Source organism: Pyrus communis, chromosome 10 (assembly GCF_041283825.1).
Source record: "Pyrus communis isolate YQ-2024b chromosome 10, ASM4128382v1, whole genome shotgun sequence".
In the NCBI taxonomy this organism is placed as follows: domain Eukaryota; kingdom Viridiplantae; phylum Streptophyta; class Magnoliopsida; order Rosales; family Rosaceae; genus Pyrus; species Pyrus communis.
Window position 1 is genome coordinate 862,501 of NC_142574.1, and position 17,457 is coordinate 879,957.

Here is a 17,457-nt window from a genome sequence, read left to right on the forward strand (position 1 = left end):
TGTGATGCTGACTATGCGGGAGATCATGACACCAGGAGATCAACAACTGGGTATGTGTTTAAGCTTGGTTCTGGAACCATCTCTTGGTGTAGCAAGAGACAGCCAACGGTATCTTTGTCAACCACAGAAGCAGAGTATAGAGCAGCAGCAATGGCAGCTCAAGAGAATGCATGGCTGGTACAGTTGATGAGTGATCTACATCAACCAGTAGATTATCCAGTACCATTGTACTGTGATAACCAATCGGCCATTCGCTTGACGGAAAATCCAGTCTTTCATGCAAGAACTAAACATGTGGAAGTGCACTACCACTTTATCAGAGAAAAGGTTCTACAAGAAAAGATTGAGATGAGACAAGTCAAGACGAATGATCAAGTTGCGGACTTGTTCACAAAAAGTTTAAGTACAGGCAAGCTCGAAAATTTTCGCTGTCTGCTCAGCACAGTGCAAAGAATGAGAGCTGACATTGAGGGGGAGTGTTGAAAATCAATGTCAAAGTTAGGCAAGGAAAGTTAGGCAATGTTAGGTATGGTTGAATAAAAATTATTAGGTACAATTAATGTGTTTTGTGTGGTAATAAATAATCTTAGTTTAATCATTTGGTTTGCTATAAATACCCAAGTTCTCAAGCATTGTAAATCATCCAAGGAAAAACAAAGCCTAGAGCTAAATAAGAAAAGCTTTGCCAATTAGTTTGTTTTGTGAGCTTTCTTTAAGAGTGTGTTCTATTTTCTTCTTCTTGGGATCATTAGAGTTATCTTGGATACTCTTCTTATTCAACATGCACATCCATGTTCCATGTAGACAAGGACCTCTCCACCACCAGATCGTTTAAAAAGAAAAAGAAAAAAAATTAAAACTTCTTCTTCTTCCTCGTTTATAACATTCTGCATGCACATCTATGGAGACAAGGACTTCTCCACCACCATTTCCCAATCCATCGGGGGTTCCCTAATGGTCGATCAGAGATGTTCTCCCAGAATCCGGAGGATCTCAAGATCACCAGGGTTCCTATGTGGATCTAGTGGCGAATCCAGAAATTGAATTTTGAGGGTCATGTGGCAATCGGGTTCTATGGCACCAAAAATGTAGGAGAACGTTTAATTAAATTGTTAAAATAAACATATGTTTAATGCTTTTTACAAAGGATTTCTTAAAAATTATTTTTACTAAAAAATGTTTTCAGCTATTATAAAAGTATTTCCAAACGAATGGCTAATATTTAGCTGGAAACACTTTAGGTGCTTTTACAACCAATTTTTTTTTCTTCTAAAAGCACTTTTAATTATTTTAAAAACATTTATAAACGAGTTTTTAAATTTCTGCCATATTTATTTGTGAAATTAAATTTGCCTTTCCAACATTTCAATATAAAAAAGAAAAAATAAATGCTAAAGTTTTAGTTTATCTACTCGGGCAGTCAAGAAACAAAATACATGGCCTTTTTTATGAGAGAAAAATATTAAGGCATATTTGGTACTGTATTTGAATTCAACTTTTTAAACTAAAAAACAATTTTCAATTTTTAAACATTAAAAACTTGTTTGATGGGATTATTTTCAAAAACTCAACTCAAGATTATCTCAAAATATAGTCTATTTTCTAAAAACATAAAAAGTGAATTTTTAGAGTTTTTAAACTTAAATTCACTCATTTCTTTGATCTCCCTCCTCCCCTCTCACTCCAAATCTCTCTTATTTCTTCTTTTTCCCTTTTATACCTTTTTCGTCTCTCCTCCAATCCGCTCTCTTCATTCTTTCGGTTCTTTTCTCTCTCCTCTTCCTCTCTATCTCGTTTGATCTTCTCTCTTCCTTCTCTTTCCTCCAGTCTCCTCTTTCTCCCTCTCCTGCAATCCTCTCTTTTTATATCTCTTTATCTAGTTTAAGTCGTAAGATTTAAAATTTTTAAATCGCAAACCAATTAAGTTTTTTAGTCTTAAAGGAAATTGTTTTCAAAAAATGTTTTGAGAAATGATAAAATATTTCAAATTGGATACAAAACAAGCCCTAAATTTTTTTGCTGGTTTTACTTTAATTTTCTACTTAATTGAGTAGCAAGAAACAATATCCAAGTATGGTGAGCAAAAACACTCGCGTCATTTGGTCATTCTGAGTCTCTTGAGCTAAAGGGCTCGAACATCAAAATTGCGACTAAAAACTCGATCCTCGGCACCCAAAACCCAAAAATGGCAACTTTGGTTGCAATGCCCAATATTCGAATGAAGATTAGAGTTTTCCCAAATGTTTTTCCCCCATTTTTTCCCCAATCCCACAACAAAGTCCCAATCTTCCATGGAAGAGGGAGGAGTTTCTCATTCTCTGCTGCATCGACCCAACATCCAGTACGCGTTCGCTACTTCGCTTCGCTCCTTCTCCCACCGGGAATCTCCACGTCACGGGCCCAAATTCCTTGTGAAACCAATGCCTGATTTTATTACAGAAATTAATTGCACATGAAACTAGTGCCCGATTTTATTATAGAAATTTAAAAAGTTTTTGGAAAATTCAACTTTTTAAACTAAGAAACAATTTTTAAGTTTTAAATCTTAAAAACTTGTTTGGTAAGATTATTTTCAAAAATTGTATTCATGACTAACTAAAAAATGTAGTCTATTCTCTAAAAACATAAAAAGTGAATTTTTAGAATTTTTAAACTTAAAGTCGCTCTTTTCTTTTCTCTTCCTACTCCACTCTCACTCCAAATCTCTCTCTTTTCTTCTTTTTCTCTCTTTTTTTTAACATTTTTCATCTCTCCTCCAATCCGTTCTCTTCATTCTCTCAGTTCTTTTTCTCTCTCTCCTCTTCCTTTCTATCTCGTCCGATCCTCTCTCTTCTTTCTCTTTCCTTCAATCATCTTTTACTTTCATTCCTCCTCTCTCATCTTTCTCCCTCTCTAGCGATCCCCTCTTTTTAGATCTCTTTGTCTAGTTTAAGTCGTAAGATTTAAAAATTTTAAATCGCAAACCAATTAAGTTTTTTAGTCTTAAAGAAAATTATTTTTAAGAAATTTTCTTAATAAATGTTTTGAGAAATGATAAAAAAATTCAAATAGGATACCAAATAGGCCCTAAAATTTTTGCTATCCACACACCTCTGTTTACTTCTCCCACACCTTTTGTTAATTTCTGTCATTTGATTTTCTTTAATTTATCTGATTACATTCACAATGTATCTTTTGCTCAGTGGATAAACAACTATAAATGAGCTTGACTATGTCAAATTGAATGTTTTAGTGTCCATCACCTATTTGATAAAAGATAGCGGCAAAACTCCTCCAATATGTGTTCAAGCTGTCCCCCTTCTCTTTCTAATTTATATTGTTTCCATACACTCAAACCATAACACTAAATTCCCAATTTCTTGGCCACAATGATGTGTCTTATATCTCATGGAGAAGCTCTCAAGTCCACTGCACTGTCCAACTTTTTTGCCCACTTCAGGTGCTGCTTTTAGCATCAAAATCCTATGTATGTATAACCTTTCTTAGCATTTTCAGTTGTTTTAGGGCAATGATGTGCATGAATTAATACAATATAAACTCACATAGTTTGTGAGTTCAACCATTGAGGTTTCTAAGTGGGTTTTGATTGTTTCACTAAACTTTTATACGTTTCAAATGTTTAAACATTGACGCTTCTAGCTGAATTTTCTTTGTTTGGTTAAACTTTTATGCTTCCTGGTGCCTGTGAAATATAAGTTCACCATTGGTACATAATTGGATTTGATATCATTCAGGTTTGATTCGTTCAACGCTCTTGATTGTTATTTTCAAGCCAACTACTACATTTTCCAACAAATTTACAAAGAACGACCAAGGTGGATTATAGCCAGATTCCGTCAAATTATATCACTATTGGTATTCCAGCTGCCCACCTTACAGAAATTACAAGGTTTGCTCCACTCTATACTTCTTTGATACATGTCATTCAAATTCGTATATTTCGGTAAGAAACAAACTTTTATCTATTCCTTGAGTTAGGCAGAGTTGTAAATATAACTTTCTACATGTTTTATGCTGTTTAAAAACCCGCAGCATCACGCGGGCTTCGTTGCTAGTGTATTTCTATTCTAGTGTTTCTTCTATTGTAACTGTGTTATTTTCATATCAATCAAAATGGCTTCTTTTTTTTTTGTTTGTTGTTAGACGATAAATTTTATTAGATTAAATGTTAAATTAGCCACCGATAGGACTTGAACCCATGTTTTCACGGAAGGACTCGACACATTTTCACCATTGTGGTAAATAGTCACTTGCATCAAAATGACACTTGGATAATAGTAGTGTTGAATTAGTAATCCCAAACAATACGGCTACAGTTAGAACTTTCTTTGCTTCACCAGCTTCGGCTTTCGATTTTCCCTAAAACACAGATACAAGTATAAAAAAAAAAAACCAACATAATAACATAAGAAATAATTTTATCCCATAACACAAGAAGTAGAAAACTAATACTGCAATGATTCAAAAAATATATTACCTTATTGAATTTCAATTGAGGATTTCCAAAAGGATGCTTAGGAATTGAAAATGAAACAGGATGCCGAGTAGATGGAAGATTCGTAGGAGTGAGAGACCATTGCTACAATTTGATTAAAGTTGAGGGACCATTGCTATAATTTACTCTTTTTTTAACACTGCAATATTAGTTTTCTACTTGTGTGCTATGGGATAAAATTATTTCTTATGTTATTATGTTGGTTTTTTTTATAATTGTATCTGTGTTCTAGGGAAAATCGAAAGGCGAAGCTGGTGAAGCGATGGAAGTTGCTGAAATTTCTCATGTTCGGAAGCTTGTTGAAGGAGAAAAGCCTTGTGACATAGAGAGATGACATGGAGAGACAGCAATGTTTGTAAATACCATTCGTTTTTTGTTGGGCTGGCTGAGTCTTTTTGGTATCAGCCTGCAAAAATAGTAGTATACTTTCCTTATGTTGGTAATACCGTTTTGCTGGGCTAGATACTACTTTCCTACTGTTGTTAATACTGTTTTGCTGGGCTAGCTGATTGTCATTTCGGCACGAGACTGCAAGAACAGTAGTATACTTTCCTTCTGTTGTTAATACTGTTTTGTTGGGCTAGTTAATTGTCTTTTAGGCACGAGTCTGCAAGAACAGTAGTATACTTTCCTTTTGTTGTTAGTACCGTTTTGTTGGGCTAGCTGATTGTCTTTTCGGCACGAGTCTGTAGTATAGTTTCTGTTGTCTTTTTGTTTCTTCATACCATCACGAAATTAAGTTTTATTAAGATTCAATGTTGTTTTCCTGAATTCGTTGTATGGATTGTGAATTTCTGAAATTGTTGTAAAGATTGTGAATTTCTGATAAATCGTTGAGGATTTGCTTTAACAGTATTGGTTTATAGAATGTGTTGTTTGATTGTTGATTTCTAATAAATTGTTTAGTATTGTTTACTTGGTTGTCTATCTGTTTCTTCATGCTATCACTGAATCAAATTTTGTTGAGATTCAATCTTGATTCCTGAATTGGTTGTATAGATTGTGAATTTCTGATGAACTGTTGGGGATTTTAACAATAGTAACTTGGTTTCTGCTGTGAATTATTTTGTTTCTTCAATTGTGTTTACCTAAAATAGTCGTATCAATTGTTGTTCTCTGATAAATTGTTGAGTATTGGATTTTGTTTCTAGTATTAGCTAGTGAGAAAGTAAGAGAGGATTATGTATGCATTTACAGCTCAAGTTATAGATCTACTTGTGTTGTAAATTTGAAGATTCAATTGGTTGGTTTGTTGAGGAAGATTCAGTAATGCTTTTTGTGCTGCTATCGTGATCGATCCTTAGAGTGGGTTTGTGGCTAAAGAGTGAAATCGATCTTTGATGGGGAACTTAGTATACGAACCGAAAAAACCCACCCTATTTTCCCCTTTTTATGAGATTACTAGCTATGACACAAAGACTTTCTAAAATTACACTTTTCTTCATTAACTTAGTCCTATTTTTGGCACTACGATCTAGTTGTATGTGAGAGGTTTGAATTTCATGGACGGCGACTCCGCAACCAATTTATTCTCCCTCTCTCATTTTGTTTTCTTTTTAATTTCACCGCCTTTTGTAGTTTGCCATGAATTAGTTGTGCGTTTAAAAGTATTTGCTGCTCTAATTTTATTATCATTAGCATTCAAAGTTGCAATCTTTTAGTTTTTTTTCGAATTTCTGTGATGTTTGCCATACCATGTATTCCTGTACGAAGAACAGGTCTGCTACTTATAGCTTTCTATTCGATTCGTAAATGGTTCAGTAGCTGTACTATGTATGTATCCTTTAGACATTAGTTTCTACAGTACCAGTAGCCTTTTTCATCGAAATAGTTTGCGTGGTTCGAAGGGATTTTGATTGAAACAACTGAACTCCAATTGGGCAAACAACTCCAATTGGAAAAACAATTTAATCATCTAAGACTATATTTTCCAATAGCCTTAGGACAACTAATCATGGACCCGAAAACCAAACAATTCTTGCTTAGCAATATTTTGTGTGAAATTCTGATTAGCTTTTTTGATTCTGAATGCTTTGAAACTTTTAATGTGACTCTTAGATTCAACACTTTTAATGCTTTCAAGCCACACTCATGTTCATAGGACATGAATGCTTTTTCAAATGAGAAGACGTTTTATAGTCTCCGTTCCCTTATGAAACAAGTTCCAATTACAAGAACGCCAATTGCAATCAATCAATCAATCAATCCAACAATCTGCACAACAATAATCATGTTAAATCTTGATGGTCTCCATGATTCTTTGTTGGTTGAAATCCTCGGTCATCTCCCCTACGAATCCGTAGTGCAATGCATGCGTGTCCAAACGTTGGTACAATCTCGTTTTTAATCCTTATTTTCTTAGCCGCTTTTCTTGTGTCCGACTCCAAACCGATAGTCAGACCCCGCTACGCGTACCATGATCGTCACAAATCCAAAGAACCCTAGCAATTTCTTTTCCATGTCATCCGAGCAGCCTCTTGGCCCCACAAAATTCCATAACTTCTCTTTGAGTTTCCTCCCTTGTTTCCAAGGGCCTCCTGTCTTCGTCAGCACTAGTACCCATGAATTTGAACCAGGACCCCCTGTGCTAGCATCGTATAACGACCTACTTTTATGCTGCGCAGCCATGTTTTCTCAACGTGATTACTACATCTGCAATCCGTACACCAAGCAATGGGATGCCCTTCCTCCCCCTCCTCAATGCCACCACCTTGTAAAAGTTGGACTCATCTGCAATCCCGGCAATCAGCTGGGAGTGCTTATCAATGAATATAGCTACAGGGTTGTGCGAATAATTATTCCCCCACCTCCAGTGTATCCTTCCAAGCAATTTAAAGTACATATTTTCGCTTCCGAGAATCGTACGTGGACAGAAACTGCTGTGTCATCCCCAAGAGAATTTAGTGTTGCTAGTTTGCTTTCAATGGGTGCAGCGTTTGGTTACGATGGAACGTTGTACTTCGGGGGCAGTCGTGGCTTGATTGGTCTGGAACTATACTCCAGCAATATCAATGCTACTTGTACTATTCATTGCCGTTTCATTGATTTACCTGAAGATAAGGCCAATGTCATGGATTTGCCTGAAGATGATCAGGTCAAATTCATTGACTTACCTGAAGATGTATATCGCTTTTCAAACTTTGTACACCTGGGTGCCATTAAAGCTGGAACTGGAAGAGGATTTAGTATGCGGATGTGCGAGCCCTTTGGCCATTTTAAGAATGGACACTGTTACCATGATGGTGTGGGTGTTTGGGACTACTTTGAAGACGATCAGATTCAGGTCGACAAGGGAACCAAACGTTGGTGTTTAGTAGACATAGTTGCCCTCAACTGGGTACGTCGTCAATGCCCATCGATCACGGATTGCAGTTGTAAATATAAGGTCCACGTCGACAACTGTACAAGGGTACTCGGTTTTGACCCTTATAATGAAGATATCTTGTATCTAGAATTTTGTCAGCACCTCGTCATGTACAACGTTGGCGCGAAAACCCTAACGCAGGCTTGGAGAACTGATCTGTTTAGTTATGGTGATGTTATGCCCGGAGGAACTGTCTTCCTGTATGTGATCCCATGCTGGCCAACACTAGTTCTTGGACACAAACAACGGGATGAGGGCTCTAGTTCATATCATGTAGCGGAAAAGGTTAGTGTTTCTGCCGCTGCTTTAGCCACAAGCAATCCTATTTCTTACCCTAGCGTAAGTCCTGGAAGCAGATCAAGCTCAAGCTCAACAAGGTCGGGACTTGAAGAGATTGTTGCAAATAGAAAAGGTGGTACAAAGGAACATAAGAGCAAACGCAGTCGCCTTGCAGCTAATTCAAAAGCAAGTAAAAAGAGGAAAGCGAATGAGGCAGGTGGATGAAAGGCAAAGTGCGGCAACCGATCTGAATTTGAATCTACCAACTGATTCATAATATCCCCAGTTTTCCCTTAAATTTTCCTAGGTATTTTCATGTCTATTTATCTAATTAATTTCAATTTTATATGATAATAATTTATCACTCATCGGATTTGTTAGTTTTCACGTTAGTTATCAAACTATTTGCATGTCTATATATAGATATATATATATATATATATATATATATATATATATATATATATATATATATATATCAGTAATGTTATTCTTATCATATTTTTATACCACATTTATATAGGCATCTGATGTGTACTATGTTGGACCATTGATTGACGATGAAAAAGAATCGGGTAATGATGCAGATGCAACAGAGGAGGAAGACTGGCGTGGAAAAAAATTGGGGTAAAAAAAAATGGCGTGAAAGAACTGGCGTGGAAGAAGAAACGGGAGAAGAAGTAGGATTGAATGGGGAAGGAAGGGTATGCCACAATCACCATTTAATTCCAGCTTTTCTTAAATTATTGGTTTATTAACTGGTTTTTAATTTAAATTAAATTCTGATTAATTTAAATGCCACATAAAATGGTATATAAATGTGGTATAAAAACATGGTAAAAATAGCATTACTATATATATATATATGTATATTCAACTATATAATGAAGCATATTGCATGTATTTAAGGAGAGTTTTTGCATACAACTAACTATAGGCTAAAATAAATATGTGCATGGTCTCATCTATTTATATTTTACTGGATTGCATCTTTGCTTGTCAAATCTATTTCTATTCCAATGTTTCTTTTTTTATCTGTGTTATTTTCATATCAATCAAAATGGCATTTGGATAATAGTAGTGTTTAATTAGTAATCCCAAATAATACGGCTAGAATTAGAGTTGTTCATTAGTAATATCGACATCATACATATATTGTGAATAGGTGCTTATCGCAGTAATGAATTCTTATGTTCATAACTCGGAGCAATGCTTTAGAATTTTGGCATGGGAAATAAGGGACAACTTTGGGGGTTTCGGGTACTCAAATAAAAAGGCCATACCATACGTACCCAGCTTCTATTCCATAGTTGCATTTCTCTCCCGGTGTCCTAAATTGATGCCTCTAATTCCCTATCTGGTAAGGCCCTTGCCTCCCGCTACAGAAAATAGATCTCTACTCGACTGCCAACAACCGACTGTTAGAAAGAACTCCAGACGAAGGTGGAGTTAGGAGATTCAAACTAACAAGACACTCGAGTCTAAAACACTGTACGGGACGGGTGAGGCCTTTGTGGATTTTGGAGTATGAATTCACAAGAATATAGGTATGAATAAGGGAACATTCATGCATTATCAAGGGACCATTGCTTCTAATTTCTCGTTGCTTTCAACTTTAGCCGGTGTTATCTCCATGAACTACATACTAACCGATAGACGCGATATTACTACATTCGCTATCCCTAAGCCACTGCCCGGAGCTGAAGCAAAATCGAGTAAAAATAGCTAGTTTGTTCTCTTCTGTGCTGTATTTGTGGTTGGAACTCTTCTACATTTAAGTTGGTCGTACTATATAATTTGTGAATTGAGCCAATTGAGTTATTTATTTGGAATCATAACAAAAAAAAAAAAAAAAAAAAAAAAGAGGGGTCAATTGGTTTGTGCTTACTTATTTGATCTGTAATTGCTTATTGTGTTCGTTCTCTCTTAAATTTAATTACTTATATAGGATGAAGAGTGAAGTAGGTATTTTGTTGATGCACACACATGGCTTGGACTCACACAAACACAATCGAAAGGCAATATACTTTAAATTTGATTCGCACAGAGAGGAACTGGCACGCCCGCATGCACACTCGGCTCAATTCAATCCACCAAAAGAAGAAAATTAAAAGTTATTACTGTAATTTTTTTAGTGCAATGATATATTTTATACTAAAAAAAGAAGGAGTTCGGCTAAACCACAATAATTGGCAACTTAATTTGATATCGAATTCGTCATTCACAAAATTTGAACTTAAGACCTCTCACTCACAAGTGAAAGGGATACACCAGACCGTAATACTGAGTGACAAAATTTATTACTGTAATTAATTAGTCAAGATACTGTTACATTACTACACTCTATAAGAATCAGGGTACCCGAACCGAAAATATTTTCATAACAGCGCTAGTACCGAAAAAACCCACCCTATTTTTACCCTTTTATGTGTCATGCTAGCTATTACACAAAGACTTTCTAAAATTACACTTTTCTTCTTCAACTTAGTTTTATTTTTAGCACTACGGTCTACTTATATGTGAGAGATTTTAAGTTCAAATTTCATGGAAGGAGACTCCGCAACCAATTAATTCTTTGCGTAAATTATTATTATTTTTATATAAAATAATAAATAAAAGTCTGATTGATAATTAATATCAACTAAACTTAATAGTGCATTTTTTGTTATAGCTTTCGTTTGGAACTTCTGTAGGAGCCCCTTTTTTGGTCAAGGGGAAGATTTTATTCCAACCAAAACACAAACTTGCAAACAGATAAAGACCCAACAACACCTATAAACAACCAAAAAAGGCCTAAGCAGAAAGAAAAAACAACAGAAACAAAGAATGAGCCCAAAAGCCCAAAACCAAAGAACATCCAAGAAGCACCCACTACCTTCTCCACTGACGGTCCAAGGAACTGCCAGCCAGCCGATTCTCCAACCACTGCGGATCATCTCCTTCACTGACGTCTCCTGCACACAGTCATAAGTTAGGGTTAATTGGCATCCACACTAAAGAGGCCAATCACCAGGTGGAAGCTCAGACCAAGTCCCGAGAAACACTGCAGCAAGCGGCAAACACAAAGAAGAACGTGGTGGTGTGGAAAATACCCTAGCTGGTTCAAGCGTCGGAACTCTACACAGGACATGGCTTAAAAACGAAGCAAAGAAGAATGAGGAAGAAGAAAACCCACAAAGTTGGAGGAATTGGACAGGCATAATTGAAAACTGGGGAGAACCAACAGTAGATGCAGGGAGAAAAGGGAGAGGAGGACGCAACACCCAACCCCAGCCGAAGCTAGGGCCAGTGCCACCGAAGAGTCTGGAAGAAGGTCTCACAGAAACACTCTCACAGCAAAGAGAAAGAAACTCTCGCAGAGGAGATCTCACAGAAGCACTCTCACAGCAATGAGAAAATTGTAGCATTGATAATTAATATCAATGCTACATATATAATTGAGTAAATTGTAGCATTGATTCCTTAACTTTAACTCAATTGGAGCAATGGTCCCTCAACAAAAAATTCATTACCATTGGCCGCTCAACTGATCAAAACATGCAACTATGATCCTTCTACTAAAAATCCATTATCATTGATCCCTTAACTTTAATCCAACTGGAGAAAGGGTCTATCAATTTTACCCAATTGAAGCAATGGTTTCTCAATTTTAACCCAATTGTAGAAATGGTCATTCCAACATTACTCATTTTGACAAATTCTAATGAAGTTGATGAAAAAGACCATAACTACATGTTTTGATGAGTTGAGGGACCCTAATTGTAGCAATGATCTTTCTAACATAACTTCTTTTGACCAAATTTTGACGAAGTTGACGAAAATGATCATACCTACACATTTTGATGATTTAAGAAATTAATAGTAATGAATTTTTAGTTAAAAGATGGTTACACCAATTTAATTAAAGTGAAGTGACTGTTGCTACTATCTACTCTATATAATTTGGTCATTCCGAGTCTCCAGAGCAAAAAGTCTTTCTCAAACATCAAAATTGCGACTAAAAACTCGATCCTCGGCACCCAAAACCCAAAACCCAAAAATGGCAACTTTGGTTGCAATGCCCAAGATTCGAGTGAAGGTTAGACTTTTCCCAGATGTTTTTCCTCCATTTTCCCACAATCCCCCAGTAAAGTCTCAGTCTTCCATGGAAGGAGAAGGAGTTTCTCAGTCTCTGCTGCGTCGACCCAACATCCAGTACGCGTTCGCTTCGCTCCTTCTCCCACCGGGAATCTCCATGTCGGTGGAGCCAGAACTGCGCTTTTCAATTATCTGTTTGCCAGGTTCCTTCCTCTTTTTGTTTTCCGTTCGGTTTCAGGTTTTGAGCCCGAAACGTTTCGGGGTTTTGCTTATTTGATTGAGCATTGTTGGTTTATGAGCATCTGTGTTGTGTTGGGTCAGGTCCAATGGAGGGAAGTTTGTTTTGAGAATTGAAGACACTGATTTGGAGAGGTCTACTAAGGAGTCTGAGGAGGCTGTGTTAAATGATCTCTCTTGGCTTGGCCTTGATTGGGATGAAGGTACTGCTTTTTAAATTGTTTACTTCTTCTCCACTTCTTAAATGCCTAAATTTCCGATCCGAACGCAGTTTTTTCTTCCTCTGTATGTGTATGAATTTGGATATTACTTGAATTGTGACTTTGTACTCTGAAGAATTTGGATATTACTTGAATTGTGACTTATGCTCAGTGACTTAGTTGTAGCTTGTAATGGCTTAGTTTGAGATGGTAGGATAAGTACTTTTCTCAATTGGGTTTATCTTGGAAAGTGTCCAACTTGGTCATTTCATTTTTGGTGAACTTTGTAGGACCCGGTGTTGATGGAGACTATGGTCCTTACAGACAATCAGAAAGAAATTCATTGTACAAGCAATATGCTGAGAAGCTCTTAGAATCTGGTCATGTTTATTGCTGCTTTTGCTCTAGTGAGGTGATTCTCTTCAATATTTGAGTCTTGAAACGTGTCTTTACGTGCCAAATTATATGATTGGAAACTCCCTAGAAATAAAATTATGCTGTAACAGATTTACAAATGGAAACTTTAGAAGACTGAATGCCTTTATTACTTGTCTTTGCTTTTCCTTTTAATTTGTTACTTTTGGTTCTGTATGTCTTGTTGTTGGCTAAACGAGTGGCAGATTTTTGTTAATGTAAATTTGAAACCTTAATGGCTTTTTCTGAAACGGAACTTCAATAAAAATTGCTTCACATATTTTTCGAGGTGTTTTGGCGTCGTAAATCCTTTATTGTTCATTCAGTATTTGTTCATTCTCTCCAGGAACTAGAAAAAATGAAGGAGATTGCAAAACTAAAACAACTGCCACCAGTATACACCGGGAAGTGGGCCAATGCAACAGACAAAGAAGTACAAGAAGAGCTGGAAAGAGGAACTCCTCAGACATATCGGTTTCGTGTGCCAAAGGAAGGAAGTTTAAAAATCAATGACCTTATTCGAGGCAAGGTGGTTCATCTTTCTGTTGCTCACTATCAAAGGAAGGCACTCCTAAGCAATTTTAATTAGCTTCAATCACAATTAATTTATTATTTAAATTACTTTTATAGGAAGGATGGTAATATGTTATATGTTGTCATGAAGGTCAGTTGGAACTTGAATACTCTTGGAGATTTTGTAATTATGAGAAGCAATGGTCAACCAATGTACAATTTTTGTGTCACAGTCGATGATGCTACTATGGCCATCTCACATGTTATTAGGTAATAAGAACAGTCTATTTAAAATGGATTATAATGTGCTATTTGCCAGCCTGCTAGTTCACTATAGTTTTTTGGATTTTTGTTTGTTGATTTTTTGTTCATCTGTTTATTAATGTTTTTGATTTATCAAAACTTGCATTCAGAGCAGAGGAGCATCTACCAAATACCCTAAGGCAAGCATTAATATATAAGGTAATTTGCAAACTTGTGGCCTGATTTTTATTACTGCTAAGGTTTCTAATATCTTTCAACCATTACAGTGAAGCTGATTTTGTTTTCTAAATACCATTGTAACACAGGCTTTAGGATTCCAAATGCCTGACTTTGCACATGTTTCCTTAATTCTTGCACCTGATCGGAGTAAATTGTCAAAGAGGCATGGCGCTACTTCAGTGGGCCAGGTGGTTATCTATATATGTGCTTATTAGTTATTATTATTGATAAATATGTTGGGCTACAGGATGTTTCTTACACTGCTTATTAGAGGTCCAGCCCCACCTTTCTCGGTTCTGATTTCCTTGATTTAAGAGTTCCTTTATCAATATTTAATGATTCAGTATTCTTGATGTCTAATAACTAGAGCACAACAGTACAGGGAGATGGGCTATCTACTCCAGGCAATGGTGAACTACTTGGCACTGTTAGGTTGGGGTGATGGCACTGAAAATGAATTCTTCACCCTTGAGCAACTTGGTTAGTGAAACTTTTGTCATTCTCTTGCTCCCTATCATCTTAAGCTGCTCAACTCATGCGTGCTATTTAAATAGCCAAGTGTCATGTTTGACTAATTTCGTACTCTATTTCATGCATTCATAGTTGAGAAATTTTCAATTGGTCGTGTCAACAAAAGTGGTGCCATTTTTTACTCTACCAAATTAAGGTAATTTTGGCTTTTAATCTAGTATAGTGTTATATGCCTAGAATGGTAGCTAATTATTGCTTCTACCTAGCATTCCCCTCCCTGGAGAAGCAGATTGAATGAACATTTTACAGTTGCATGTTCTCCGTAATATCCCAAATCTAGATTTAGATTTTCATGATTTAATGTGGATCGTGTCTTTGAGAATTTAGGATGCTTAAAGAATTCTTGAATTAATGGCATTACTGAAGCATTGACATTTCCTGTTTATATTTTCTTTCCATATTCTTACAAGCTAAAGGTGGATGAATGGTCAACACTTAAGAGCACTTCCATCGGAGCAGTTGACAAAGCTTATTGGTGAGCAATGGAAAAGCACTGGCATCCTTACAGAAGCAGAGGGCTCATTTATTGAAGTAAGACTCATTTACTCATCATTTTCAATTTTCAGTTAATTTTTCATTTCTAAGTTCTTGATTCTTCAACATTGCTGTAGATGATACCTCTCTTTCAAACAGGATTGTTTGTGCCTTACAATCTTTTAGAATAGGTCTGCTGTATTTAGATAGTTCTGTTACAAAGAGCAGATGCATATGCTTCCAGGGGAGGTTCTTTACTTTCCAATGATTTTCTATTGTTGAAATTCTCCGTAAATGAAAAAGTGTTGACTGCTTCTCTTGTTACTTCAATGTGATTTCTCTTGTGATATTTTATATTCATGAAAAGTGAAGCATGTGTGCACTTTGTAATTTTGCAGGAGGCAGTAGAGCTACTCAAGGATGGGATCGATTTAACACCAGATTCAGATAAAGCCCTCTCAAACTTGTTGTCTTGTCCTTTACATGACACTTTATCCAGGTGATTTTGAATTGCACTGGAACTCTGGTTTTATGTTTTCACCATTCTGTTTGTTGGGAGGAAAATTAACTTTTGAATTGGCACTGTGAGAGTTTCATAAGCATTTTAGAGAGGTTGATATAGTTTTGTCTAATAGAATATTGGAAAAAGGCTTGCCCACTTCTCAACTTTGATGTTCTTTTCCTCACTTTTTGGATAACTAGTAATTTCCCTATTGAGTGCATTGGGTAGTTTTCGGAATTCTCTCTTGAATTGGGTGACAATGACTTTGAGTGCTCTATCTGAAACAACAGCATGCAAGCAACAACTGAGTATCGTATAAGTCTGCTTTTGGGTTTATGATCAATAGTTGACGTGGCCCTTTGGGATCTGGTTGGGCTAGGCCATATCATATCTTGTATAAGATTGTGGTCTCACTCAGATGGGATATTATATGGATTTGTTTCAACAGAAGATTATCCCTAAATCCAAGGTTGCAATTAGGTTGTGCCACTTCTAATTCTATTATAATGGCTTGCTGTTCATCATATTTGGTTTACTTGTGACTTGTAATTTGTGTTTGAAGCCGGGGACGGTTGTTGGCTGTTGATGTTAACAGAATGCTGTATGCTAACCATGATTTTGTCTCTCCTGGCTGCAGTGTTGAAGCCAAACCAGTTTTAGAAGACAAACTTTCAGAGTTTGCTGCAAGTTTCATAGCTGCTTATGACAGCGGTGAACTCGTTGGTGCCCTTGAAGAAGGCCATGCTGGTTGGCAAAAGTGGGTTAAGAGCTTTGGCAAATCATTAAAGCGCAAGGTGGGCTCATTTTTGTTCACTTTCTTTTTTTTTTTTTAAGCTTTAGCAAACATTCCTTCGTTTCTGGAAAATGAACTGAAAGTTTTGTTCATTTGAAATCCTAATCTCAGGGAAAATCACTGTTCATGCCTCTCCGAGTGCTGTTAACAGGAAAGTTGCATGGCCCAGATATGAGGACTAGCGTGCTTTTACTGCACAAAGCTGGAAAGTCTGGTATTATTGCTCCTCTAGCCGGTTTTGTAACGTTGGATGAAAGGTTCAAACTTTTGAGAGAAGTCGACCGGGAAGCATTAATTAGGGATCAGCCTCTCCTGGAGACTGCCACCATATCAAACTGAGAGTACGCAGTTTTAACCGGCTTTTTTTCTTTCTTTGGCTTCAAAAGAGGGTATCTATCGCGTTCCTGTTGTCAAGAAAACACGAAATCTTTACTCAGTTACATGAATTGCACCCTCATCTGGGTGTTTCAGTGATCGTTATGGCGAGTACATTGGTGGCACATAGACAATGAAGAAAACCCAGATACCAACACCACAAGAAAGGACGTGACAGATTAGTGTAGTTTCACTCGAGTTGTCTCCTTGATCTTTAAAAAGATTTATAGATCCGACGGAGTGAAGTCTCCCCGTGCATGTGCTTGATTTCCGTCGTGTAATTTATTTTTGAAGCACTGGTATTATACCAAGAGTTCTCATAGAAATGTGACCTACATGCATTGGTAGGTCCTATTTGTATTAGAGGTAATGCAAATGCGGTATGAAAAATGTGATAAATATAGCATTATTATTGCCAAAAAATATAAATCTTATGTTTTGGTGCCCAATCTGTAGGAGATATTTTTGGGTGAAACCAAAGCATTGCTCAATCATGAAACGGCTGTAATTTTGTTCATTGGGTTAAAATTAAATGGGCCAATCCTGCTAAAGCTGTCTGATGGACAATGACCATAGATTTTAAAAATTAAAAAAAGAAGGTAAAGAAGAAGAAAAATATGAAAAGTCTATGGTCCACCCACCAGTAATGATAAAATAAAGTCTAATAATTCTACTTTTGGTTCTTTCTCTGGATTTTTTTTTTTGGCAATTTTCAATGAA

At 36.4% G+C, this 17,457-nt stretch overlaps 1 protein-coding gene across 1 annotated transcript; it reads left to right on the plus strand.

The window, feature by feature from the left end:
• Nucleotides 1–7,121: 7,121 nt before the first annotated feature.
• LOC137729391 (glutamate--tRNA ligase, chloroplastic/mitochondrial-like) lies at nucleotides 7,122–17,195 on the plus strand. The gene is made up of 16 exons (XM_088677562.1): nucleotides 7,122–8,351; nucleotides 8,662–8,765; nucleotides 9,357–9,498; nucleotides 12,222–12,418; nucleotides 12,537–12,655; nucleotides 12,943–13,064; nucleotides 13,413–13,595; nucleotides 13,731–13,849; nucleotides 13,993–14,041; nucleotides 14,149–14,250; nucleotides 14,440–14,542; nucleotides 14,666–14,729; nucleotides 15,010–15,124; nucleotides 15,466–15,566; nucleotides 16,207–16,363; nucleotides 16,474–17,195. Exons 1-16 carry the CDS (start codon nucleotides 7,122–7,124, stop codon nucleotides 16,699–16,701), a joined length of 3,135 nt encoding a protein of 1,044 aa, XP_088533688.1. The 3' UTR covers nucleotides 16,702–17,195.
• Nucleotides 17,196–17,457: the final 262 nt, after the last annotated feature.

Coding starts and splice junctions, on each gene's coding strand:
- LOC137729391 (XM_088677562.1), top strand. CDS start 7,122: ATGTTTTCTCAACGTGATTACTACATCTGCAATCCGTACACCAAGCAA. Junction 12,656..12,942: donor TGGCCTTGATTGGGATGAAG/GTACTGCTTTTT, acceptor TGAACTTTGTAG/GACCCGGTGTTGATGGAGAC. Junction 14,543..14,665: donor CTTCACCCTTGAGCAACTTG/GTTAGTGAAACT, acceptor ATGCATTCATAG/TTGAGAAATTTTCAATTGGT.